Genomic DNA, 27,689 nt, shown 5'->3' with positions numbered 1-27,689 from the left:
CATATAAGTCGGCGAAACCGATTACTGCTCCTTTGCTTTTCTATAAGAAATGACTAGTTTTATGCTCGGCGTTACCGAGATTGCCATGAAATGACAATAAAGCACCCAGACGGCTTCGAGACAAATGAAATTGTTGAGAATCTCTGAAAACAGGCTCTCTCTTGCTGTATGTGTGTGAGCCGGTAGCTCCAGAGAGCTGTTTTCAATTGTGCTTCACCAGAATCATGCTGATTGGATGATTCTAGATCTATCCTACACTGGATTAACAAATCTTTACACAGGCAAACAATCCAAAAGCGGCTCCCTTGGTCGTATTAACTCTAACCCAGGCAAGATTGTACCACAGTACGTTCATGTTTCCCTCGACTATTTCTACATTCTGGTATTATCATGAGCTACTTTGACAAAACTCGGGGTTTGCTATGGATCAATATTATTTCCACCATGTCTTCTCATGGAGTGTGGCTATGTATGTTTAAATGTGGGCATCGCCTTGTGTTCATCACTCTAACATCTTCTGTAACCACAAAAAAATCAAATCCAGCTCAACACTACTGAAAGAAATTACCATTAAAAATATTTAATACCCAATCCCGAGGAAATTAGAATGAACTAGCCAGTTCTGTGTTACATCACAGACAGTACTCTACAATGGTACATGTGTTCCCCTTCAACACACTTTTTTATTGGTAAGTTTTTGTTTGTTCTCAGGAGTTTTCTTTTTTTGCATTTCGTAAATCAAAGTACGTGTTAATCACGGCTGGCCAGTGGTTCATTTATGACAGTTTATCACGCTAGGGTTAAACTTGAGTCGGGGAAATCCATGACTGCATTGAAGTCAAGACAGGTCCTAGAAAGTAGGTTTTCCAATTTCAACTTAATCAATAGGAATAGGTGAGAAACGGCTGCATGCATAATAGTGTAAATCAGAAGGTCTGATATTGAACAATGATCATGAGTAAGTTTTGGTGAGTGCGGTTGGGAGTAGGGGTCATAAAATAACTATTGATACATGGATTTTCTGTTAAAAAGGTAATGAACTACTAGTTGTCATAAGGTGCTTACTTTGATGATACTCAGGGTTATAGTGGGTGTCAACAGAGGTATTGACATATGGGGATGATACTGGGTGTCAACAGAGGTATTGACATGTGGGGATGATACTGGGTGTCAACAGAGGTATTGACATGGACGATATTTGGTGTCAACAGAGGTATTGGCATGGGGGATACTGTAGTGTCAACAGATGTATTGACATGTAGTATAACAGTGTCAACAGAGGTATTGACATGGGGGATACTGGGTGTCAACAGAGGTATTGACATATGGGGATGATACTGGGTGTCAACAGAGGTATTGACATGTGGGGATGATACTGGGTGTCAACAGAGATATTGACATGGACGATATTTGGTGTCAACAGAGGTATTGACATGGAGGATACTGTAGTGTCAACAGATGTATTGACATGTAGTATAACAGTGTCAACAGAGGTATTGACATGGGGGATACTGGGTGTCAACAGAGGTATTAACATGTGGGAATACTGGGTGTCAACAGAGGTATTAACATGTGGGAAACCAGGTGTCAACAGAGGTATTGACATGTGGGGATACTGTAGTGTCAACAGAGGTATTGACATGTGGGGATACTTGGTGTCAACAGAGGTATTGACATGTGGGGATACTTGGTGTCAACAGAGGTATTGACATGTGGGGATACTGGTTGTCAACAGAGGTATTGACATGTGGGGATACTTGGTGTCAACAGAGGTATTGACATGTGGGGATACTTGGTGTCAACAGAGGTATTGACTTGGAGGATTTTGGGTGTCAACAGAGGTATTGACATGTGGGATACCAGGTGTCAACAGAGGTATTGACATATGGGGATGATACTTGGTGTCAGCAGAGGTATTGACATGTGGAGATGATACTGGGTGTCAACAGAGGTATTGACATGTGGGGATACATGGTGTCAACAGAGGTATTGACATGTGGGGATACTGGGTGTCAACAGAGGTATTGACATGTGGGGATACTGGATGTCAACAGAAGTATTGACATGTGGGGATACTGTAGTGTCAACCGAGGTATTGACATAGAGGAAACTGGGTGTCAATAGAGGTATTGACATGGAAGATACTGTAGTGTCAACCGAGGTATTGACATGTGGGCTACCAAGTGTCAACAGAGGTATTGACATGTGGGATACCAGGTGTCAACAGAGGTATTGACATGTGGGATACCAGGTGTCAACAGAGGTATTGACATGGAGGATACTGTAGGGTCAACAGAGGTAGTGACAAGAGGGGATACGGAAGTGTCAACCAAGGTATTGACATAGAGGAAACTGGGTGTCAATAGAGGTATTGACATGGAGGATACTGGGTGTCAACAGAGGTATTGACATGGAGGATACACGGTATCAATAAAAATATTGATATTAGGGATATTTGGTGTCAACAAAGGTATTGACATTTGGGGTTACTTGGTGTCAACAGAGGTATTGACCTTTGGGGATACTTGGTGTCAACAGAGGAATTGACATTTGGGGATACTTGGTGTCAACAGAGGCATTGACATGGAGGATACTGTAGGGTCAACAGAGGCAGTGACAAGAGGGGACACGGAAGTGTCAACCAAGGTATTGACATAGAGGAAACTGGGTTTCAATAGAGGTATTGACATGTGGGAAGGTATTGACATGTGGCAGAGGTATTGACATTTGGGGATACTTGGTGTCAACAGAGGTATTGACATGGGGGCATGGGTGTCAACAGAGGTTTTGTCATGTGGGATACCAGGTGTCAACATAGGTATTGACATGTGGGATACCAAGTGTCAACAGAGGTATTGACATGTGGGATACCATGTGTCAACAGAGGTAGTGACAAGAGGGGATACTGTAGTGTCAACCGAGGTATTGACATAGAGGAAACTGGGTGTCAGTAGAGGTATTGACATGGAGGATACTGGGTGTCAACAGAGGTATTGACATGTGGGGAAACTTGGTGTCAACAGAGGTATTGACATTTGGGGATACTTGGTGTCAACAAAGGTATTGAAATGGGGGGTACTGGGTGTCAACAGAGGTATTGACATTTGGGGATACTTGGTGTCAACAGAGGTATTGACATGGGGGGTACTGGGTGTCAACAGAGGTTTTGAAATGGGGAGTACTTGGTGTCAACAGAGGTATTGACATTTGGGGACACTTGGTGTCAACAGAGGTATTGACATTTGGGGATACTTGGTGTCAACAGAGGTATTGACATGGAGGATACACGGTATCAATAAAAATATTGATATTAGGGATATTTGGTGTCAACAGAGGTATTGAAATGGGGGTTACTTGGTGTCAACAGAGGTATTGACATTTGGGGTTACTTGGTGTCAACAGAGGTATTGACATTTGGGGTTACTTGGTGTCAACAGAGGAATTGACATTTGGGGATACTTGGTGTCAACAGAGGTATTGACATGGGGGGTACTGGGTGTCAACAGAGGTTTTGAAACGGGGAGTACTTGATGTCAACAGAGGTATTGACATGTGGGATACTAGGTGCCAATTGAGAAAATTTACACCGAGATTTTAAACAGAGTATTCCATGTGGTGTTAATATGTCAGGACAGATACTGAGGACAAACAGTTGAATTTAATTGACATGGGGGATACTTAGTGTCAACAGAGACGACAACATTGATCATACTATGTTGATATGTGGAAAACTTTTAGTAGAAGTGTTGACAAATAGAAAACCTCAACAGGTGTTGACATGGATGTCAGATGGAGTCAACAGGTGTTGACATGGAGGTATGTGGGAATCAACAGATGTTGAGATGGAGGTCTGTGGGAATCAACAGGTGTTGACACGAAAGTCAGTGGGAGTCAACAGGTGTTGTGATGGAGGTCAGTGGGAGTTAACAGGTGTTGACATGGAGGTATGTGGGAATCAACAGGTGTTGACATGGAGGTATGTGGGAATCAACAGATGTTGAGATGGAGGTCGGTGGGAGTCAACAGGTGTTGACATAGAGGTCAGTTGGAGTCAACAGGTGTTGACATGGACATCTGTTGGAGTTAACAGGTGTTGACATGGAGGTCTGTGGGAATCAACAGGTGTTGACATGGAGGTCTGTGGGAATCAACAGGTGTTGACATGGAGGTCTGTAGGAGTTAACAGGTGTTTACACGGAGGTCTGTGGGAGACAACAGGTGTTGACATGAAGGTCAGTGGGAGTCAACAGGTGTTGACATAGAGGTCAGTGGGAGTCAACAGGTTTTGACATGGAGGTCAGTGGGAGTCAACAGGTGTTGACATGGAGGTCAGTGGGAGTTAACAGGTGTTGACATGGAGGTCGGTGGGAATCAACAGGTGTTGACATGGAGGTCTGTGGGAATCAACAGGTGATGACATGGAGGTCTGTGGGAGTTAACAGGTGTTGACATAGAGGTCAGTTGGAGTCAACAGGTGTTGACATAGAGGTCTGTGGGAGTCAACAGGTGTTGACATGGAGGTCTGTGGTAGTTAACAGGTGTAGACTTGGAGGTCTGTGGGAATCAACAGGTGTTGACATAGAGGTCTGTGGATGTTAGCAGGTGTTGACATGGAGGTCTGTGGGAGTTAACAGGTGTTGTCATGGAAGGTCAGTGGGAGTCAATAGATGTTGACATAGAGGTCAGTGGGAATCAACAGGTGTTGACATAGAGGTCTGTGGGAGTTAAGAGGTGTTGACATGGGGGTCAGTGGGAGTCAACAGTTGTCGACATTGAGGTCTGTGGGAGTCAACAGGTGTTGACATAGAGGTCTGTTGGAGTTAACATGTGTTGACTTGGAGGTCTGTGGGAGACAACAGGTGTTGTGATGGAGGTCAATGTGAGTCAACAGGTATTGACATAGAGGTAAGTGGGAGTCAACAGGTGTTGACATAGAGGTCAGTTGGAGTCAACAGGTGTTGACATAGAGGTCAGTGGGAGTCAACAGGTGTTGACATAGAGGTAAGTGGGAGTCAACAGGTGATGACATGGAGGTCTGTGGGAGACAACAGGTGTTGACATAGAGGTCATTGGGAGTCAACAGGTGTTGACATAGAGGTAAGTGGGAGTCAACATGTGTTGACTTGGAGGTCTGTGGGAGACAACAGGTGTTGTGATGGAGGTCAATGGGAGTCAACAGGTATTGATATAGAGGTAAGTGGGAGTTAACAGGTGTTGACATAGAGGTCAGTTGGAGTCAACAGGTGTTGACATAGAGGTCAGTGGGAGTCAACAGGTGTTGACATAGAGGTCTGTTGGAGTCAACAGGTGTTGACATGGAGGTCTGTAGGAGTTAACAGGTGTTTACATGGAGGTCTGTGGGAGACAACAGGTGTTGACATGAAGGTCGGTGGGAGTCAACTGTTGTTGACAAAGAAGTCTGTGGGAGTCAACAGGTGTTGACTTGGAGGTCTGTGGGAATTAACAGGTGTTGACATGGAGGTCTGTGGGAGTTAACAGGTGTTAACATGGACATCTGTGGGAGTTAACAGGTGTTGACATGGAGGTCTGTGGGAGACAACAGGTGTTGACATGGAGGTCAGTTGGAGACAACAGGTGTTGACATGGAGGTCTGTGGGAGTTAACAGGTGTTGACATGGAGGTCAGTGGGAGTTAACAGGTGTTGACATGGAGGTCTGTTGGATTATATTATTTGTCAGTAGATGTGTAGATATCAAGGATACAGTAAGATTTATTTTAATTTTGATTTGTAAATTAAAATCTTTTGTGTATATTTGTGCCAGAAATAATGATAATATTAAAATAGCATCCTTTGAATCACAATTTTAAATATTCACAAAGAAAATATGCATAGTTCACAAGATGAAGTATAAGTGAAAATGAGGTGATTTACAATACTTGACATCAACAGAGGCGATGGGATCATGAATATTTGGTTCAACAGAGGTACTGACAATTATGGATACTGAATATTTTGTTTGCTCAGACTTTTGACCTCTAATTTCCACCTCAACATAAAGGGAAAATCCTTTAACACAGAGAAAAGACAAACCGTTCAGGCATGACAAATACCTGGAAATAGAGGTCAAAGGTTGACACTAAAAGTGACAGAAGAAGATCAAACATTGAGATTTCAACTGCTACAGAAAATGAAGACTGGTCCAGGATTTGGAGGTCAGAGGTCAAGTCATTACCTGACAGAGGAAGTGGAGCCCAAGGATCCAAACCTCAGCTGGAACATTTAGTACAGAAAAAGGTCTATGTCATAATTTAATGTATATGGGAGGAAAAAGGTTAAGATCTTTATTGCTATAAGGAATGAAGCTCAGAAATCTAAACCTTGTCTCTTAAAGAAATATATCGATTATTTCAACAAACACAACTTTCATACCCTCTTGTCAATACAAAGTTCCACGTACATGTAATTGTTTTACTTCACAAGTAGTCAAATAGATGCATGTAAACCTCACACTTTTTAATATAAAAGTTCCATGATTTCAGACAAGTTCTGTGTCTTTAGAAGGACAAGAAAGCAGTGTTTCACCCATAGAGGTGAGCTGACTCTAAACAAGCTTCTTCATACACCTCATCGGCTTGTTACAGATGTAATGAAATATTGATTTTAAATGAGTTGACCCGCATATTGAATTGTAGGTGTGTTTCTGTATGTGTGTTAAAGATACAAATTAAAAGGACAATTTTTATCCATTACCAGTTCCCATGTTACTGCAATAAACCCCTAACCCCTGACATTATTTCACACTCAATGTCCTGGTGAGCCTTTCTGCCTCAGCTTTTCATCTCCTCTTATGCATGAATTATTGTCAAAGGAAAGATGGCAGTGGAGGTCCACGAAACAGTATTGATCTTGTCGGCGGTGGACTGGTGTTGAGGTTGCGGTGTGGGCTAGGATCTAAGCTAGGGCTGGCGTGAGCTCTCCTGCCTCACACAGCAGTACCCCATCTGTAGTGGAGAATACATGTAGTCTTCTATTTATTGATTAATCTCAGCAGAAATCGAGATTCTCAAAGGCCATGGTTAGCTTGTGTCGTACGGAAATAAGAAATAGTAGCATTTCCCTTTCCGTGGGGTAAATCATTACTAAAGACAGAATTTTCCATGTGAGAAAATGTTGAATGCCTCTTACAGCACTAATGATGAATTCAGACCTGCGACAATCGCCGAGGGTATATACCACCATTGAGAACACCCTCACACGGAGAATATCTCCTTGTGGAGTAGTTCCTGTCTAAAGGAAACAATCATATTCCTATAGGAATAATTTCCTCCATGAAAATACAACACCCTATATATACAGAGAGAACATTATCCCTCCATAAACAGATCATTCCCTTCATAAAGCAAGTACTCTCACAATATAGACCCCTACCCTTATATAGTGGGACCAATTTCTCAGACATGCCTTCGAAAGAGGCCACTCCCTCCATGAAAAGATCATTCTGTCCACAAAGTGACCAATTCTTCCATTCTGACCACTCCCTCTATAAAGAAACCATTCCCTCTATAAAGAAACCACTCCCTCTGTAAAGAGATCAATCTGTCCATCATTAAACCAATACGTCTCTAAGAAGATCACTCCCACTATAAATAGACCACTCCATCTATATAGAGATCATTCCAACAATAAATGGACCACTCCATCTAATAAGAGATCGTTCCCTACATAAATGGACCACTCCATCTATAAAGAGATTGTTCCCACCATAAATGAACCACTCCATCTATAAAAAGATCGTTCCCTACATAAATGGACCACTCCATCTATATAGAGATCGTTCCCTACATAAATGGACCACTCCATCCATAAAAATATCATTCCAACCATAAATGGGCCACTACATTTATAAAGAGATTGTTCCCACCATAAATGAACCACTCCATCTATATAGAGATCATTCCCACCATAAATGGACCACTCCATCTATAAAGAGATTGTTCCCACCACAATGGACCACTCCATCTATAAAGAGATTGTTCCCACCAAAAATGGACCACTCCATCTATAAACAGATTGTTCCCACCATAAATGGACCACTCCATCTATAAAAAGATTGTTGCACCATAAATGGACCACTCCATCCATAAAGAGATCGTTCCCTACATAAATGGACCACTCCATCCATAAAAATATCATTCCAACCATAAATGGACCACTCCATCTATAAACAGATTGTTCCCACCATAAATGGACCACTCCATCTATAAAAAGATTGTTCCCACCAAAAATGGACCACTCCATCTATAAAGAGATCGTTCCCTACATAAATGGACCACTCCATCCATAAAAATATCATTCCAACCATAAATGGACCACTCCATCTATAAAGAGATTGTTCCCACCATAAATGAACCACTCCATCTATAAAAAGATTGTTGCACCATAAATGGACCACTCCATCCATAAAGAGATTGTTCCCACCATAAATGGACCACTTCATCTATAAAGAGATTGTTCCCACCAAAAATGGACCACTTCATCTATAAAGACATTGTTCCCACTATAAAAGGACCACTCCACCCATAAAGAGATTGTTCCCACCATAAATGAACCACTCCATCTATAAAGAGATCATTCCCACCATAAATGGACCACTCCATCTATAAAGACATTGTTCCCACTATAAATGGACCACTCCATCAATAAAGAGATTGTTCCCACCAAAAATGGACCACTCCATCTATAAAGAGATCGTTCCCACCATAAATGGACCCCTCCATCTATAAAGAGATTGTTCCCACTATAAATGGACCACTCCATCTATAAAGAGATTGTTCCCACCATAAATGGACCACTCCATCTATAAAGAGATTGTTCTCTCTATAAATGGACCACTCCATCTATAAAGAGATTGTTCCCACTATAAATGGACTCCATCCATAAAGAGATTGTTCCCACCATAAATGGACCACTCCATCTATAAAGAGATTGTTCCCACTATAAATGGACCACTCCATCTATAAAGAGATTGTTCCCACCATAAATGGACCACTCCATCTATAAAGAGATTGTTCCCACTATATATGGACCACTCTATCTATATAGAGATCACTATATCTATAAAATGATCAACAACTTCATAAGGAAATAACTTCCTCCGTGTCAGAAACATTTCCCTTCATTTAGAGACCCTTACTTTCATAAACAGACCACTTCCTAAATATCTGTACAAACACTTGTACAAGCATTTCTCTATTATAATTGGGAAATAAATCCTCCATACAGGGATCACTCAGTACTAATATAAGATATAATACCCAGGATATCAGGCACTGCTTCCACTAACTTAAAGAAGTATATACTCTCTGATGATTGGATTAAACTATAAGATCAATAAAAAAAATCAATAATTACAATTTCAAAACAACACTTAAGAGAATAATCAAATTAAATCAACAAGTACTTGTTAAATCTCAGTTCTTAAATTACAGCAATGTGAAATTATGCATTCATCTTTAAATCTTGCCCATCTGGAAATTAAATTATAAAAGGTTAGTTGGATTCTTGCAATGGTTAACTCCCTTCTTTAAATGTGTAAAGTCAGCAAGAGTTATCTACCTTAGGTTTCTAACAGCTGAAAATAACAAAATCCATGCATATTAGTTTCGAAAAATTATCATATAATTCCTCATTCTTAAGACACTAAATAAAGGATATACAGATGAGTTATTAATTAAACATTTGAAGAAAACATGTTTGAAGTGATTTTTTTGGTAAATACACAGGTCATGTCTTTTTTCCCCAACAGCAACAGCATAATTCTCAAGGTTCTTTTTCTGTATCGAAAACTCAATATGTTGATTTTTTTTTAGGACAAATAGGAATGCTAGGAAAAGGTCCCTGACACTGACGGTTGATTATATCTAATATTTATCGAACTCTAAATGTAAATGATTATATATATAGACATTTTTTTTTTATCAAAATTGCATTCAAACCACAGTTAGATAATCATGACATTTTATCATCACTCTGTAGTCTCTACAGTAATACATTCTGTAATCACTTAGAAATCAGCAAGAGCTATCGTAAAGATACTTGTATATTATTGCTGCAAACAACAAAAAAGGTAAATGTGGAAATACCGAAACTGCATGTTAATTGTAAAGTAAATGTGATTACTCTGTTATAATGCTGGTCTCTTGTGAAGTCAACAAGAGTTACTCCCCTTTTACCTCTGCCATGCATTTGACTTCCAATATGGTAAATTCTAAAAAATGGAAATTAAAAGAAAAAGAAGCTGAATATTCTGTAAAACATCTGATATGTTAGTAACATAGATATGTTAGTAACACAGATATGTTAGTAACATAGATATGTTAGTAACATTAGTAACATAGATATGTTGGTAAGATAGATATGTTAGTAACACAGATATGTTAGTATATGTGTCGACCTTACCTTAGTACAAAATGGAATAAATGCCGTGTGTCGACCTTACCTTAGTACAAGATGGAATAAATGCCGTGTGTCGACCTTACCTTAGTACAAGATGGAATACATGCCGTGTGTCGACCTCACCTTAGTACAAGATGGAATACATGCCGTGTGTCGACCTTACCTTAGTACAAGATGGAATAAATGCTGTTTGTAACAACCATACAAACAACTCATAAAGTATATAAACAGATATATAAATAATCAATGTAAAATCAGTATAAACAACTGTACTTGTTTCCATGACTTGGGACCAGATCAATCATTATAACGCTTTAACTTCCCATGTCTCCATTTTTCTATTTAGTTCGACTCCATTTTTTCTTTCTCCTATTTACACTTTTGAAATAAGTTGAAATCCATTTTGATAAGCTTTATTACTTGCACAGAATGGACATCTTGAACTATAGAAACAATTTATACCACTAGTTTGTCAAACAATGATAATTGTAAGTACTTTTTAAGCATTTTAGATACCTGTAGTGCAACAGTTTGTCACGGATAATCAAACTCAAATATTGTCAATTTAGTACGGAGGTTTAATAAATAACACATCATCTGTCGGTGGGATAATATATATATGTCTAAAAAGGTTTCATAAAAGAAATACAATGTCACTGCACTAATTTTGTAATCCTGACAGTAGTCACACAGACATGTAATATGATGAGCCCTATCAACACACACTACTGTCATACAGACAGCAGACAGACAGGTAAGATGATGAACTTAGAGCCCCTTCACTCTACATAAACACACACTTCTGTCATATAGACAGCAGACAGACAGGTAAGATGATGACCTTAGAGCCCCTCCACTCTACATAAACACACACTTCCGTCATATAGACAGCAGACAGACAGGTAAGATAATGAACTTAGGGCCCCTTCACTCTACATAAACACACACTTCTGTCATACAGACAGCAGACCGACAGGTAAGATGATAAACTTAGAGCTCTATCCCTCAACATAAACACACACTTCTGTCATACAGACAGCAGACAGACAGGTAAGATGATGAACTTAGAGCTCTATCCCTCTACATAAACACACACTTCTGTCATACAGACAGCAGACAGACAGGTAAGATGATGAACTTAGAGCCCCTTCACTCTACATAAACACACACTACTGTAATACAGACAGCAGAAAGACAGGTAAGATGATGAACTTAGAGCCCCCTTCCCTCTACATAAACACACACTACTGTCATATAGACAGCAGACAGACAGGTAAGATGATGAACTTAGAACCCCTTCCCTCTACATAAACACACACTTCTGTCATACAGACAGCAGACAGACAGGTAAGATGATGACCTTAGAGCCCCTCCACTCTACATAAACACACACTTCTGTCATACAGACAGCAGACAGACAGGGAAGATGATGAACTTAGAGCTCTATCCCTCTATATAAACACACACTTCGGTCATACAGACAGCAGACAGACAGGTAAGATAATGAACTTAGGGCCCCTTCACTCTACATAAACACACACTTCTGTCATACAGACATCAGACAGACAGGTAAGATGATGAACTTAGAACCCCTTCCCTCTACATAAACACACACTTCTGTCATACAGACATCAGACAGACAGGTAAGATGATGAACTTAGAACCCCTTCCCTCTACATAAACACACCCTTCTGTCATACAGACAGCAGACAGACAGGTAAGATGATGATCTTAGAGCTCTATCCCTCTATATAAACACACACTTCTGTCATACAGACAGCAGCCAGACAGGAAAGATAATGAACTTAGAGCCCCTTCCCTCTACATAAACATGCACTACTGTCATACAGACAGCAGACAGGTAAGATGATGAACTTAGAGCCCCTTCTCCCTACATAAACACACACTACTGTCATATAGACACCAGACAGACAGGTAAAATAATGAACTTAGAGCCCCTTCCCTCTACACAGGTAAGATAATGAACTTAGAGCCCCTTCCCTCTACATAAACATGCACTACTGTCATACAGACAGCAGAAAGGTAAGATGATGAACTTAGAGCCCCTTTCCTCTACATAAACACACTTCTGTCACACAGACAGCAGACAGACAGGTAAGATGATGATCTTAGAGCTCTATCCCTCTATATAAACACACACTTCTGTCATACAGACAGCAGACGGACAGGTAAGATGATGAACTTAGAGCCCCTTTCCTCTACATAAACACACTTCTGTCACACAGACAGCAGACAGACAGGTAAGATGATGAACTTATAGCCCTATCCCTCTACATAAACACACACTACTGTCATATGGAAAGCAGACAGACAGGTAAGATGATGAACTTAGAACCCCTTCCCTCTACATAAACACACCCTTCTGTCATACAGACAGCAGACAGACAGGTAAAATAATGAACTTAGAGACCCTTCCCTCTACATAAACACACACTACTGTCATCCAGACAGCAGACAGACAGGTAAGATGATGAACTTAGTGCCCCTTCTCCCTACATAAACACACACTACTGTCATATAGACACCAGACAGACAGGTAAAATAATGAACTTAGAGCACCTTCCCTCTACATAAACACACACTACTGTCATACAGACAGCAGACAGACAGGTAAGATAATGAACTTAGGGCCCCTTCACTCTACATAAACACACACTTCTGTCATACAGACAGCAGCCAGACAGGAAAGATAATGAACTTAGAGCCCCTTCCCTCTACATAAACATGCACTACTGTCATACAGACAGCAGAAAGGTAAGATGATGAACTTAGAGCCCCTTTCCTCTACATAAACACACTTCTGTCATATAGACAGCAGACAGACAGGAAAGATGATGAACTTAGAGCCCCTTCCTTCTACATAAACACACACTTTTGTCATACAGACAGCAGACAGACAGGTAAGATGATGAACTTAGAGACCCTTCCCTCTACATAAACACACACTACTGTCATATAGACAGCAGACAGACAGGTAAAATAATGAACTTAGAGCCCCTTCCCTCTACATAAACACACACTACTGTCATATAGACAGCAGACAGACAGGTAAGATGATGAACTTAGAGCCCCTTCCCTCTACATAAACACACACTTCCAGTGAGAAAAATATTCCTAAGCGATAATTCTTTACTGACACCGCAAAATATCGACAGGTGATAATATTTTGTGACCCAGATTTCCATATCGGACGTCAATATAGCCTAGTTAGGTGGAGAATGTAACCCTCACAGATTATAAGTGTTTATCTTGGTCAAATACGCATCAATTTCAAACTCGACAAGATTTAAGTAGTTTGGACTTTTTGTCTAGAAACTAAATACAAATGTTTTAAATATCACAGGCTTGATTGGGTAATGTATACATTGAATGTTACAATGATAAATATCTTTCGAAAACATAATCTCTTTAAAACACCATCATGTCATAAATGGTATTAAAACGATAATCAAGCATGCCTTAAAACAAAATGAATTCTCCTGCACAATGAATTTCTCTCCCAAAGTAAAACAAAATTCTATAATAAAATATAACTGAGTTACCTCCCTTCTTACACATTGGACTATTACAAACCAACCTTTGCCAAAATGATTTACGCTGTTTTGGAATGCGTAGAACACTGGTGCTCATCACACGATGAAATCCACTCCCCGAGGCTGGAGTGTCTTCACATTCACAATCATCCATGTTTCCTTGGACTCGGCAACAATTTACTTAACTTACGGTAAGAATTTAATAGTTAATACTGTTTAGACATTAATCTGTCACTAGAAATCATAATAGTGTAAAAAAAAACCACATAACAACAAAAGAGTCACAGTCGTTAAGTTTCGTGGTCTTAAGTACAGCTTATACACTGACGTGCACTTCGATAGTTATAAAGTTTCTGTATTGATCGAGACACCTACAACTCTGATTAGAAATACGCTGTAGGCATATCAGATCATCCACTTAGCAAAAAGTTACTCTCCAGTGGTCAGACACTCTCCAGTGGTTAGACACTCTCCAGTGACTCTCCAGTGGTCAGACACTCTCCAGTGGTCAGACACTCTCCAGCGACATCAACATAAATAAATATAAGTACCCATCCATATCTCCTTTTCATTAAACACAAATATATTGGTGTAGCTGTCCTTTTTATAACCACAGATTTCTCTGCAGATACCCGTTTTATGACCTGAATTGTACTCCGTCTGACCGTCCGTCCTTCACTCACTCCTCACCGATCATTTATTTCTCACTGTCCTTGGATGTTTTGGTAATCCAACCTCTGAATTTTGTAAACTGATTACCCAAATGAATGGTAATCCGAAGATAATCCACAACAGTCCGAGTACACCTATATATCTTGGCCGAGGACCAATCTGTCTAGATCACTGTAATTAAATGCTGTTGATTCTCCGCATAGATAATGTCACTTTTTTCTGTTATACAGCACAACATGCAAGAATGGAAATTGCCCGTATATAGTGTTATCAATATTTTCTGTTCACTCACATGGAAATGTTTCTATTTTATCTGCAGTAGCTTGAGCATGTAGTGACTTTTTAAATGTACGACACCCTATTGTAAGGTATAGGCTCGTAAAATAAATCACAGAATACTAAATAGCTGTGAATTGGAACAGGTAAATCAATGTGATAGTCTAGCGGTACTTCAGATCACCTGTGACGACCCCACTATTTACCTGTAATTACCTATTGTTGTTGACACTACAGCAATTAGTCGATCAATATTTATATTTCTGTAAACACAGACACAATTCGTTACACTCTACGATACATTGTAAGAGATTAACGGCTTCAATAAAATTGTAAAGAAGAATGACCGATGAACAGGGAATTGATTACAGGTATCTAGTTTCACCTTGATCCGTTATCTATTGCAGGTGTCACATTTCAATGTGTACTATTTAGCTACGATCTCTTTGTACTTCCTGTTTACAATGTATGATGTCCCAGTTCCCCAGAAAACTCACAACATCCGACATTCCTGAGGAAATACTTGATAATGATCAATGCACATATCAGGCAAGACAAATCCAGCACAGTGTTACAGAAATTCTTCTATCTGCAGACTGTGCTCTGGAGCTAAGTACAGGACTAAATCCAGACGACTTCTATGTAGTTTTCTGGAGAGATTTCAATTTGTCTTTTCATCAACTTTCCCTTCTGCACTAGTTCTGTTTCTCGTTGATGGAACTCTTTCAAGCAGCTTGTAATGTCTGTAAAATAAACACAAAAAAATATCAGTGATGAAGCGTTAACAGCTCTGTTAAAACCAATCTGCACTCATACATCAAACTATCTGCTGAATGGCACACGCCAAAACGTTTCAGTTTCCAAGGACTCCTGTGAATTACTTTATTCACTTTTAACAAGAATCTCCGAGTCATTGATCTGACAATAAGATAAGGATTGGGTCTCCAAAATTATTACCTCAAATTACAAGAGTATTAAATACAAAATCTTGTGAATAAGTCATTAAATGGTTTATTTAAACATTCCGATTCTGCCCTCATCAATACGGAAACAAGATATGATTCATAAAATGTTATGTGAGTAGGAGACTACTTTAAAAATACCGTTAACAAGTCTTGGGGATAGATCTTTAAGATTGTTCTACAAGTTCTTTTGAGGAAGAATTGCAAGCTTATTAAACTAAAATTTCTGATGAACGCATCTTTAAGCTTGTGAAAATAATCTCAATTGCAACATAAATCCCACTGCAATCCAAAGACATTAATATCAGATCTGTGTGTGGGTACATATAATAATAGGAGGTACATTTCTTCCCGATAAAATCCAACAACAAATTGGAGTGATCTCGCTCATACCCACCAAACTTCCAACGGCATTCTTCTATTAGTGCTTCAAATGGGTTTCCATGTCAACGATAATCATAATCAAATAAATGGGATGTTTTTGATATTTGTGATGAAAATGATTCATATTGTCAGACATTCTGCTATACGGAGAGAAAGAACACACAAGTGTTCGCAGACGTGAAGATCATCGTTTATATTTAGATTAAACTAGACAGGCATAAGCAATAACATACTCATTAGCGATTGTTTTGCTTTAAGAATGGTTCAAATTTTGGTTCCCAGTAACAAGATGGGAATAGAAGGAATGATCCAGATTCAAGTCCAGAACCTCTGTACTCTAGCTAGACAGACGTTCTAACAACTAAACCACCAGGTAACCATCCAAATCCTAAACACTTCAGACAACACTATAGTATTTACAACCCAGCCACCGTATCCCATTGTCAGGCACAGATAACAAGGGTTGAACACATTACCAACTAGGAAATTTAAACCTCTCAAACCATCAAATCTTTGGAACCTCCGAACTCCTGACAGTCCTTCAATCAATGAATCGCGCCATGTGGTCACCGAGGTTACCCAAGTCCAGATCCTCTAGCTATTATCCATATACAAATACACAGCACAGAACCCAGAAACTGGTGTACTGTATTACCCATATACAAATACACAGCACAGAACCCAGAAACTGGTGTACTGTATTAACCATATACAAATACACAGCACAGAACCCAGAAACTGGTGTACTGTATTAACCATATACAAATACACAGCACAGAACCCAGAAACTGGTGTACTGTATTAACCATATACAAATACACAGCACAGAACCCAGAAACTGGTGTACTGTATTAACCATATACAAATACACAGCACAGAACCCAGAAACTGGTGTACTGTATTAACCATATACAAATACACAGCACAGAACCCAGAAACTGGTGTACTGTATTAACCATATACAAATACACAGCACAGAACCCAGAAACTGGTGAACTGTATTAACCATATACAAATACACAGCACAGAACCCAGAAACTGGTGTACTGTATTAACCATATACAAATACACAGCACAGAACCCAGAAACTGGTGTACTGTATTAACCATATACAAATACACAGCACAGAACCCAGAAACTGGTGAACTGTATTAACCATATACAAATACACAGCACAGAACCCAGAAACTGGTGTACTGTATTACCCATATACAAATACACAGCACAGAACCCAGAAACTGGTGAACTGTATTAACCATATACAAATACACAGCACAGAACCTAGAAACTGGTGTACTGTATTACCAATATACAAATTTTTCGCATGCAGAATCTCCCCTATAGATATTTCAACAAGAGTCCCAATGGGCCTGAATCGCTCACCTGGTATTAATCTCCCCCATAGAAATTTGAACAAGAGTCCCAATGGGCCTGAATCGCTCACCTGGTATTAATATCCCACATAGAAATTTCAACAAAAGGCCCAATGGGCCTGATTCGCTCACCTGGTATTAATCTCCCCCAAAGAAATTTCAACAAGAGTCCCAATGGGCCTGAATCGCTCACCTGGTATTAATCTCCCCCATAGAAATTTCAAAAATGTTGGCAAGAGTGGGATCACAGTTCACTATAGTTTAACACATCTGATCCCGTGACCTTAAATGAAGGTCAAAGTATTTTATGATATCAATTTTAACAGCCTATCATAATAGTAAACTACAAGCTACAATTAACTTCACCAGAGCTCATGATTCTATAGAAGAAATTGTTTGAAGGTTTTAACATATTTCACCCCGGCAACTAAGAATTTCAAGGTCATTTATTTGAACACAGTTGACAACACTTTACCAAAGCAAACTACATGAGAAATATCATGAACATTAGGCCTTATGGTTTCAATGAAGAAGGTGTTTAAAGAAAATGAACCAGGTGAGCTACTAAATGATGAAGTTAACCCTTTCATCCCTATGTAACTTTAATACACTCTACCATACATTGATCGCGATAAGTCCATTATAATCTACAGTGGTGAAAGGGTTAATTTATAAATAATGTCTCTTGTTCCTTCGACTAAGCATTCCTGATTTAGATTTGATTTGGTTACCAACGTGTCTGTACACAGAAGGTGTAACAAAAGTTACTATGTATTGATAGAGACATTAAGGGGAGGTAATTACCACACAGAAAAGCTGTTAACTGTTAAAACTGTCTCCATACTTTTATTGTCATTTAAGTACCTTTTTTCTGTACAAGAGACATTTGAGATTAACCACTTAGGCTTCAGCTGATAGCCCTTTGACCACATCTATAAAGATTGACCTGAACAAATCTACAACCAGTAACATGTGTCTAAGGGATATTTTCTGGAGGAAACTTAGAAGATGCATTTGAAAGTAGCTACTTAACTTTATAAATTCTGACAGAAAGTACAGATACTGAAACTTCTCCATATTGATCTGACAAATGTCTGACAGATGACAATGAGGTAACAGTTTGTAATAGGGAAGCTACTTAGTTTGTTACAGATGTAAAACTGGCGTCTAATGCGTTTGTGTTGGCAGAACAGCATGTATTTACGTTTGTTGTTGATGGAGTGTGAGGGAAAATATAAATACTTCTATTTAACCTCTTATAGCGGTGCATGCACCTTTTAATAGAATGAAAAAAAGACTTAGATTGATTTCTGTAAGTATTAGCAAGTGTATTTCTCTCCTGTGTAGGAATTACATTGGCACGGTCCCATTGCTTAATGAACTGTAAAAACAGACAAGGACCATTGAGTACAAGTACAGAAGAGCCAGCAAAGATCTGGTACATGTATAACATATAGGTCTTTATCATATCAGGTACCAAAGATATGATCTTATTAACAGAAATGATTCCCCCACCAAACTTCCTTCTTGATATTTCACTCTGCAGACACAAATGGGGCAAATTCTTCTAGAAAAGCTAGAGATAATAAAACTGTTTTATCATGGTCATGTCCAACTTAAAACATCTCTTTTGCACTTTCATAATCTCTGGCAACAAAAATTACATATTCATATCACAAAATCCTATGCTCTTGTTCAAACCTGACAGCTTAATACAACATGCTTTAAACCTCCACCTCCATTCCCTAACCTATCTCTCATACTCTACCTCCAACTTCCATACCCTAACCTATCTCGCATCCTCTACTTCAAACCTCCAACCCCTACTTCCAACCTCCTCTTCCCTCCTCAAACTGCTCTCTCCCCTCCTTCCTCATCCCTTACCTCCACCTCCTACATCCCATCAAAAACCTCTCTGTCGAACCTTTAATTACCTTAAAACCTTTTCTCCCTTCCATTATAGCCCACCACCTCCAACTCCTACTTCAACCTTGATTTCCTAAATCTAACTGCTCTCTCCCCTCCATCTCAACCTCCTATATCCCATCCGAAAAAACAATATGTTCAACCTCTACCTTAAAACCTTTTCTCTCCCCCATTCTTGCCCCCTACTTTCACCCTTTACTCTCTACTAATCCCACTCCATTCTTCATCCCCAAACCTCTCTCTCCCCTCCATCCCCACCCTGTACATGATCCACTCTCTACTAATCCCACTCCATTCTCCATCCCCACCCTCTACCTGATCCACTCTTTACTAATCCCACTCCATTCTCCATCCCCACACCTCTCTCTCCCCTCCATCCCCACCCTCTACCTGATCCACTCTCTACTAATCCCACTCCATTCTCCATCCCCAAACCTCTCTCTCCTCTCCATCCCCACCCCCTACCTGATCCACTCTCTACTAATCCCACTCCATTCTCCATCCCCAAACCTCTCTCTCCCCTCCATCCCCACACTCTACCTGATCCACTCTCTGCTCATCCCACTCCATTCTCCATCCCCACTCCTCTCTCCCCACCCCCTATCTGATCCACTCTCTACTAATCCCACTCCATTCTCCATCCCCAAACCTCTCCCTCCCCTCCCTCCCCACCCCTACCTGATCCACTCTCTACTAATCCCACTCCATTCTCCATCATTAATTTTCTTTCTCACCTCCATCCCAACCCCTACCTCCACCTCAATCCAAAATTGATTTTCAATGTTGTTTTTTATAGTTATTTTATAAAGCATGTACACTCTAACATCTGGCAATTTCTATCATCAGATTTAGTAAGAAACACACTGTTCCACCAGTATGTTCACTACAAGCTAATTCATTGGGTTGCGACAGATGTTCCCTAAACCGGAAATAAGTCAATATCTTAACACTCTACCAGAGAAAAAACTATGACGATCTTGTAAAGGAATTACAATAATGATTATTTTACCTTAGTTTTACAACTTTCCTTAAAATCAGTTTTTATAGTTATTACAACTCTCTTCATGTACCTGTACCATAAAACCAACCCATCATTTCAGATTTTCACAAGTTAGCATCTGACATGTTTAAAACAAAATTCAGATCCAGGCCATTTAAGCTTTTGAATTCTTTGGTAAGGACTGGAAATGCACAAATATAACTGCCAGAGTATTTTTTTGTTTACTGTAATTTGTCTTGAGGATAAATGTTACCTAAGTCATTACATCAGAAATTTGTGTTTAAAGTTACCTCCCTTGAAATCTTTTAAATAGCACTATCTGTTCTAATTTAGAAATTCAGTGCCATCATTGTCATTTATCTTTTAAAGGTGTCATTATTAAATTAAATATGTTCAAATATCATTCATATATATATATATCTATGAACAAATTTCATGTGTTATTTAGGATGGAACTCTTGCAAATGCAGTTCATATAACGGTAGAGTAACATAAACCATGCTTACCCAACCAGAAAACGGTCATTAATGACCAAGCTAGCTTGTATTAACGTGTCTCCAACACAACTCACAGGCTATCTCGCCAGCTAAACACAGCTTTGTGGTATTCTTCATTAAATCTTTTAGAAAATGTGATAACTTTTTGTCATTCTTTCTTAAATCTTCCAGAAATGCTACAAAGCGCACCTTTCTCACAAACAAACCCTGCTCGCTACAACTTGTAAAGAGCACAGCTATTCTGAAACTGTTTCATACTTTAAAAAACGATCTTCTCCTTGCAAATGGACAATGCTTAAGCTGCTGTCATTCTCTCAGCAGGGCACAAGGGCCCTGATAAAACAGGCATCATTTATCGGTTTTTCTGCTTTTAAAAGATGCCATTTTTTCCACCTTGTACAGAATTATCAGAGTGACAGACGTTTATGGAGATCCTTTGTGTTGATCATGGTTATGCCTCTCATTGAAAAACTCAATATTTCTCTCAAAAACAAAGTTATCAGAAGTCTTATGAAACCAAGAAATTCCAAAGTTAAACTACAACATAAAAAAATAATTTATCAACATTTTTGTGAAATCAAGAATGAATTTCCAATAAATCTTTCACACATAAATATAACTTCTTATTTGAGTATAAGTACCTAAACAAGAGTCGCCCATAGGTTATTTAGTCACAAAAGACGCACCATCGTTCAAGATGTATATTTCAACCTATAGGTAAGTTGTCTCAGTTGACAGAACAGTTAAAACTGTACTCACCTCTTCTGACAACTGCAATCAAAAACAGATCGCTAGGATAGTTACACAATAGGATTCCTCTCGGAAACACTTCTAAACAGTGTGTGTCGAACAGTTTATCGTAACTGTCGCCTACTCTGCTGGTGGACTAGCCATTGATCTGTGGCCACTAAAACCAGACAATATCCTCACAGAATCCCGACAGTATCACACTGATCCATTTAAACCTAACACTGTGGGTTACTGTAACATCATCCATTGACTCCAGATACCTTGTTTTATCCTCTCATTGAAATACGGTGAAATATGCACAGCCCAGTACACAACTACCTGCAATACAAGGTCAACCTATTTTGTACGGAGCTCATGAGACAAACGTTTGCGCTGAAGCACAGAACAGAAAGTTTGTCTTCATACCAGAGGCCCTGAACGATTTCTACACAAAATTTTCCGCTTTGAACTTATAAAATATTACACATACAATAGCTATGTTTACAGTTTAACTTAGACACAGTAAGTACAGTAAGGTGTATTGGTTTAGCCGATCTCAGCTAAGCATGTTGTAAAACCAATTACATGTTATAACTTCGCAAATAAATCAAGCCTAGATCTACACTTCAAAATAATTACAGTATGTCCAATCAGCAGCAGAAATGTGTTCAAAAACTTGTGATGCCAGTAAATAATTACAGTATGTCCAATCAGCAGCAGAAATATATTCAAAAACTTGTAATGCCAGTAAATAATTACAGTATGTCCAATCAGCAGCAGAAATATGTTCAAAAACTTGTGATGCCAGTAAATAATTCTGCAAAAACCGAAAAGCAAATTTTAATTGATTTCAGTAAATTTTAATAAATATTAATTTCTAAACCTTTCAATCAATGAAATAATATAAGATTACTAGTCGTTTTTAGTATAAAATCAGACTTTTTTTTCATATCTATATCTGATGTAAAAAGGAAAAGAAACATAAAAATACTGTCCATTTCATACACCACACTAAATTTTAAATAAAGTAATAAAACTCATTTCAGCATTAATAAAAAATATTTCAAAATTGATTCCAACTGTTTAAAGAGCCAGTGAACATAACCAGCAATGAAAGAATGCAAATGTACGGTGAGTAGATTGACACCCACTTCAGCCCCAGATACACAGGGGCCATACACTGGTCAGTACCTAATAAACAACCCCCACTTCCAGGCACACCTTTTGTAAGCCTATTAGACATGGACTATTTACATGTAGAAGTTTTTAAAGCTACAATATCTGGTCACCAATACACACATATTAACACAGGTTTGTCTACTACCATATTAACCCTAATCAGCACCCAGACACCTTTATATAGTTACTATACCATATATCAACCCTAAACAACACCCTGACAATTTTATATAGTTGCTATACCGTATCAACCCTAATCAACACCCAGACACCTTTATATAGTTACAACCTTATCAACCCTAATCAGCACCCAGGCACCTTTATATAGTTACGACCATATCAACCCTAATCAGCACCAGACACCTTTATATAGTTACAACCATATCAACCCTAATCAGCACCCAGACACCTTTATATAGTTACAACCATATCAACCCTAATCAGCACCAGACACCTTGATATAGTTACTACCGTATCAACCCATATCAGCACCCAGGCACTTCTCTGTTGATTGTTTAACCAGGTGGGGAAGGGAGTAGGCTCTGTCCCCAGGACATACCTGCTATATAGGCTGTGTCCCCAGGCCAGGACATACCTGCTATATAGGCTCTGTCCCCAGGACATACCTGCTATATAGGATCTGTCCCCAGGACATACCTGCTATAAAGGCTCTGTCCCCAGGACATACCTGCTATGGTATTTCAGTGATCACGAGGAAGCACTCTAATGTCAGCGTCAGGTCTGTGCTATTTAAAAGAGGCAAAGGACCACTTCCAACACACCCTTATGTTACATGCATGGAGGTACATCTTTGGATGAACTAAGCTTTGAATAGGTACATACTAAACCCAACAAAACCAAGCACTCAGTCACCTTTATATAGTACTACTGTATCAACCCATATTAGTGCTCTTGAACCTATGTAAGTGAATTATATCTATTTAGGTCAATGGACAAAATATGTTATAGCTTGCACTAATGTTTTCATACCATAAGCTCTTGTATCTCAACAGCTCGTAAAGCTTAAGTGCACAATGTAACTTCTTCCTTTGTCAATTAACTCAATTTTTATGTAAAATGAAAACAGTACAAAACCTCTGTATCTACACTAACCAATCAAGAAAGTCCTCACTGCCCTTTGACCCCTGATCCCTATAAAGAAATGTTCTTCTGATGACCTTTTTGAAAAAACACTCTCTCCTGTAGATTCTCAATTTTATTAGTCGGTTATAGTACTATTAGGTATACGCTGTGTCTAGGATTCGCAGTGAGATTTATCCCATCCTTTAAAGAGGCCCAAGAGACCTGTTTCTTTACTGAACTGCAGACAAAGAACTGCAAAATTACCTAATACACAATTTCACATTTTGCTTATAACACATTTATACAAGAAAGTATCACCCAATCCAAAGCCTCATATGTATCATATTTGAATTGACTCACAAATGCAAATAAAAAAATGACCAGGGCTTTTATTACCCTATATCTGGTATGTTTACTGTACACAAAAAACTTAATATGATAGACCTAGTGAAAGGGCCACACTACAATAAAAGTTGGCGTCTTTGTATTCCTTCCAACCTCGGGTTGGTATATTTTATGGACTACAGGCAGTGTATATCCTAACGGTGACTATTAAATGATTCTGACCGCCTCGTTCGGCTGCCGTAAAGGTGTTTGTTGAAGGTAACAGTTGATTCTAATTATCAAAGTAAGACAGCAGGGAAGGATCCCCTAAGAATGTCTAACAAGTCCACACGTAGTTTATAGTTCAGTTTCAGGAGGAGACTTTATGGTATACAAGAGCTCTCTTAAAAGTCAATAAATATAAAAAAAATGAAAGTCGGCATCCACGCAAAAGAAGATGTCAGGAGTTGCTATCCTTTTTCACTTCTCAAAGCAATGAGAATAACTTATATTCAAGCCCCCGATAGTCTACTGGAAATAACGTGGTGAAGAGTAGACATTTCAAGGATACTGGTGAAATGTAAGATGATAACAAAAAAAATGCATAGTCTATTTTTTCTCTTTTTTACCGATGAAAAAACATTATAACACCTCAGGCAATGCTGCTTGGACCAATGATTGCCTTCCTTTCCTCAAATTTGATCAGCATGTAAAAAATGAAATATCTCTTTAAAGTGAAAAGTAATTGTCTCTAAACGGAATGCCAGACAACATATCTCCTTAGACTGGCTGTTGTCTCTAGAATATTGAATTATTCAGAAAAAATATACCACTCTAATAGTTAGGATGTCTAATCCTACTCAGTTTCAAACTAATATAAGAAAACTATTAACCTAGCTTGTAGAAAATTGCAACAAGGGCTGGGAGCCAGTCCAATAGGTCCTTTTCAGAAGCAATATCTGTGAGGATGCAGGTGCCTGTCAGGGTTTAGTAGATTCAAGGGTTGAATTAAAGTAACACTACAGCCTGAAACCAAGGTATTGTCTCATCTACTGAAAGCCTGACCAGCTTACAGCAACAGCTAAACTGTGTATATAATACAGTATACAAACATATCAAAATTCCTAACTATATATACAAACAGATGGATTAAGAATGATTGTCTCAGACACAAAAAATAACTCCAAAACTTTCATAAATTACCAGATATTTCTGAAAAAAATGCTTGTTGAATTTTTGCATCAACCACTTGTGAACAATTCTTGCTTGTAATAATTTGGCTCAGGTGCAATGTTGTTTTTTTTAACTTAGTTACTTGGTGATAGGTTCTAACCTCTGTGACGTAATTCACAGTCGAAGTCTTATACTTCCCTTTGGAGACGATGATCTGTACTATCTAGTGCTCCTAGTGACGCCAGGGTCAACTTGATTGAACATCAAATTAGACTTATTAGATAATTGGCCTGACGTGGTTTATCAGGGGAACACTACCAGTAGTACTGGACCCGGAACAAGTCTCTATTCTATTGTTATGAAGTTAAATAAAAATGTCTACAACTATAACACGTTAGACTAGCTACCAAACCCTTTGTTTTTATGAAGAATTTCTCGACTGCATCTTACTACTAGCTTATCTCCCCCTAGTTTAGAACTTGGACATCCAAGTGATCAAAATTATTAGTTTTTTTTTTCTTTCTTAATAATTCAATATTCTAGAGACTGGGGCGAGTCTAATTACACATACTTGAACTGGTTTTTGTAAAAACAGAGTTCTGTTAAAATGTGTACTTGTTACTTCCTTCTTATCATAATGTTCAAGGTGACCATGAGAATGGACAGTGTTAGTGAGCGCCACACCAGAGCCACATGTGGGCCAGGAAAGGGAGGACAGTGTTACTGAGCACCACACATGAGCCACATGTGGGCCAGGAAATAGACGATGACATTGTCAGTGGTGGCAATGATGATGACAGTGGTAGTTTTTTAGGTACAGTTGTGGGATCGCACAACGTTACACGATGTGCGGTGTGCGCACAATTTGAGCACGGTGTGTGAACGATGTGTGCACGATGTGCGAACAATAAAAAGTTGGACGATGATTGCTTGCGCACATTTGTGTGCACGGTGGACGAACGTTGTGTGATAACAATCGTGGTTGGTGTAAATTGAGGAATGCCTTAACGTTATATACGGTTTTGTATTTAAACATATAAACTTGATTTTTACGTATGTTTCTATATTTTACCTACATCTATAAGCTTTTTTTTAAACGACCTTAATCAGCACATGTGAAATCACAACACAGTCCCGTATACAGGTAAACATAGCCACTTTGTACGCATGTACCTGGACCGTAGTTTCCCCCCGCCCGGGGCGCTTACGTATTCCGTCGGGTAGGGCCAGGGGTATGAAAACACAGGTGAAGGGGAGCTATAGGCTAACTGAATGCAAATAACAAATACTAAACGTCCAGTTGTGTTTTCATTACGGTCATACGGTATCGCATATCAGCTCTATGTGTCAGGTACAGGCCAGGTAAAACTCCGGTCACTCATCAAATTGTTATTTACCTGTTCTGTTACTTTGGAGCAAAACCCATTCTTGACAGTCTAACAGTCACTGTAATGCTGTGTTACACGCATTGTAAAACTGTACATAATCTTCATTACTGTGATGATAAATGACAGTAATACATACATTTTTCATAATTGCATACAAGCTTTCCGCATTTTTTGAATTCCGTAATATTGATCTACAAATTGTACCCAATCGTACAGTTGTGCGGAGAGAAGCGCACAACTGGGCGAACGATTGTTAAATCGCACAGTTGTGCGGAGAGAAGTGCACAAGTGGGCGAACGATTGTTAAATCGCACAGTTGTGCGGAGAAAAGCGCACAACTGGGCGAACGATTGTTAAATCGCACAGTTGTGCGGAGAGAAGCGCACAACTGGGCGAACGATTGTTAAATCGCCCAGTTGTGCACACCAATGTGAGGACTGTGTGTGAACGATGTATGCACGATGTGTGCACGCTATTTTTGGTGCGTGGTGTGGCCACACAACTGTAGTTTAAAAATTAAGCTAGCATCATTACATTTAAGATAGAAGATATTCTATAAAAGATATGAATTAGAAATACATTTTTAATTCATAGAAATCAAAACATTTGTACCACATGTGAAAAGTACAATGTCAATTTCGCACATGTTCCTATAATGACATCAATGACGGGCATATACATGTATATATATAATGTCTTGTATAATAATTAGAGATCATCACATAAAAGCTATCAGACATCTAGTCCCCCCC

General features: G+C 39.0%; 1 protein-coding gene across 11 annotated transcripts in view; it reads right to left on the bottom strand.

Moving 5' to 3' along the window:
• Nucleotides 1-27,689, bottom strand: part of LOC110463904 (cAMP-specific 3',5'-cyclic phosphodiesterase 4C-like) — a 382,464-nt gene that overhangs the window by 90,437 nt on the left and 264,338 nt on the right. The window contains exon 2 of one of the 11 annotated variants that reach the window (XM_021518839.1): nt 15,417-15,662. The exons of 9 other annotated variants lie outside the window; for them this stretch is intronic. In XM_021518839.1, coding sequence (XP_021374514.1) covers nt 15,417-15,463 — 47 coding nt within the window. In that variant the 5' untranslated portion in view covers nt 15,464-15,662. Of the gene's footprint in view, nt 1-14,015; nt 15,379-15,416; nt 15,663-27,689 lie in introns of those variants that run through there. One more of the 11 variants, XM_021518838.1, reaches the window with a different exon arrangement.

Source organism: Mizuhopecten yessoensis, unplaced genomic scaffold (genome assembly GCF_002113885.1).
Source record: "Mizuhopecten yessoensis strain PY_sf001 unplaced genomic scaffold, ASM211388v2 scaffold10941, whole genome shotgun sequence".
NCBI classification, from domain to species: Eukaryota; Metazoa; Mollusca; class Bivalvia; order Pectinida; family Pectinidae; genus Mizuhopecten; species Mizuhopecten yessoensis.
This window is presented reverse-complemented; position numbering and strand designations above follow the sequence as displayed.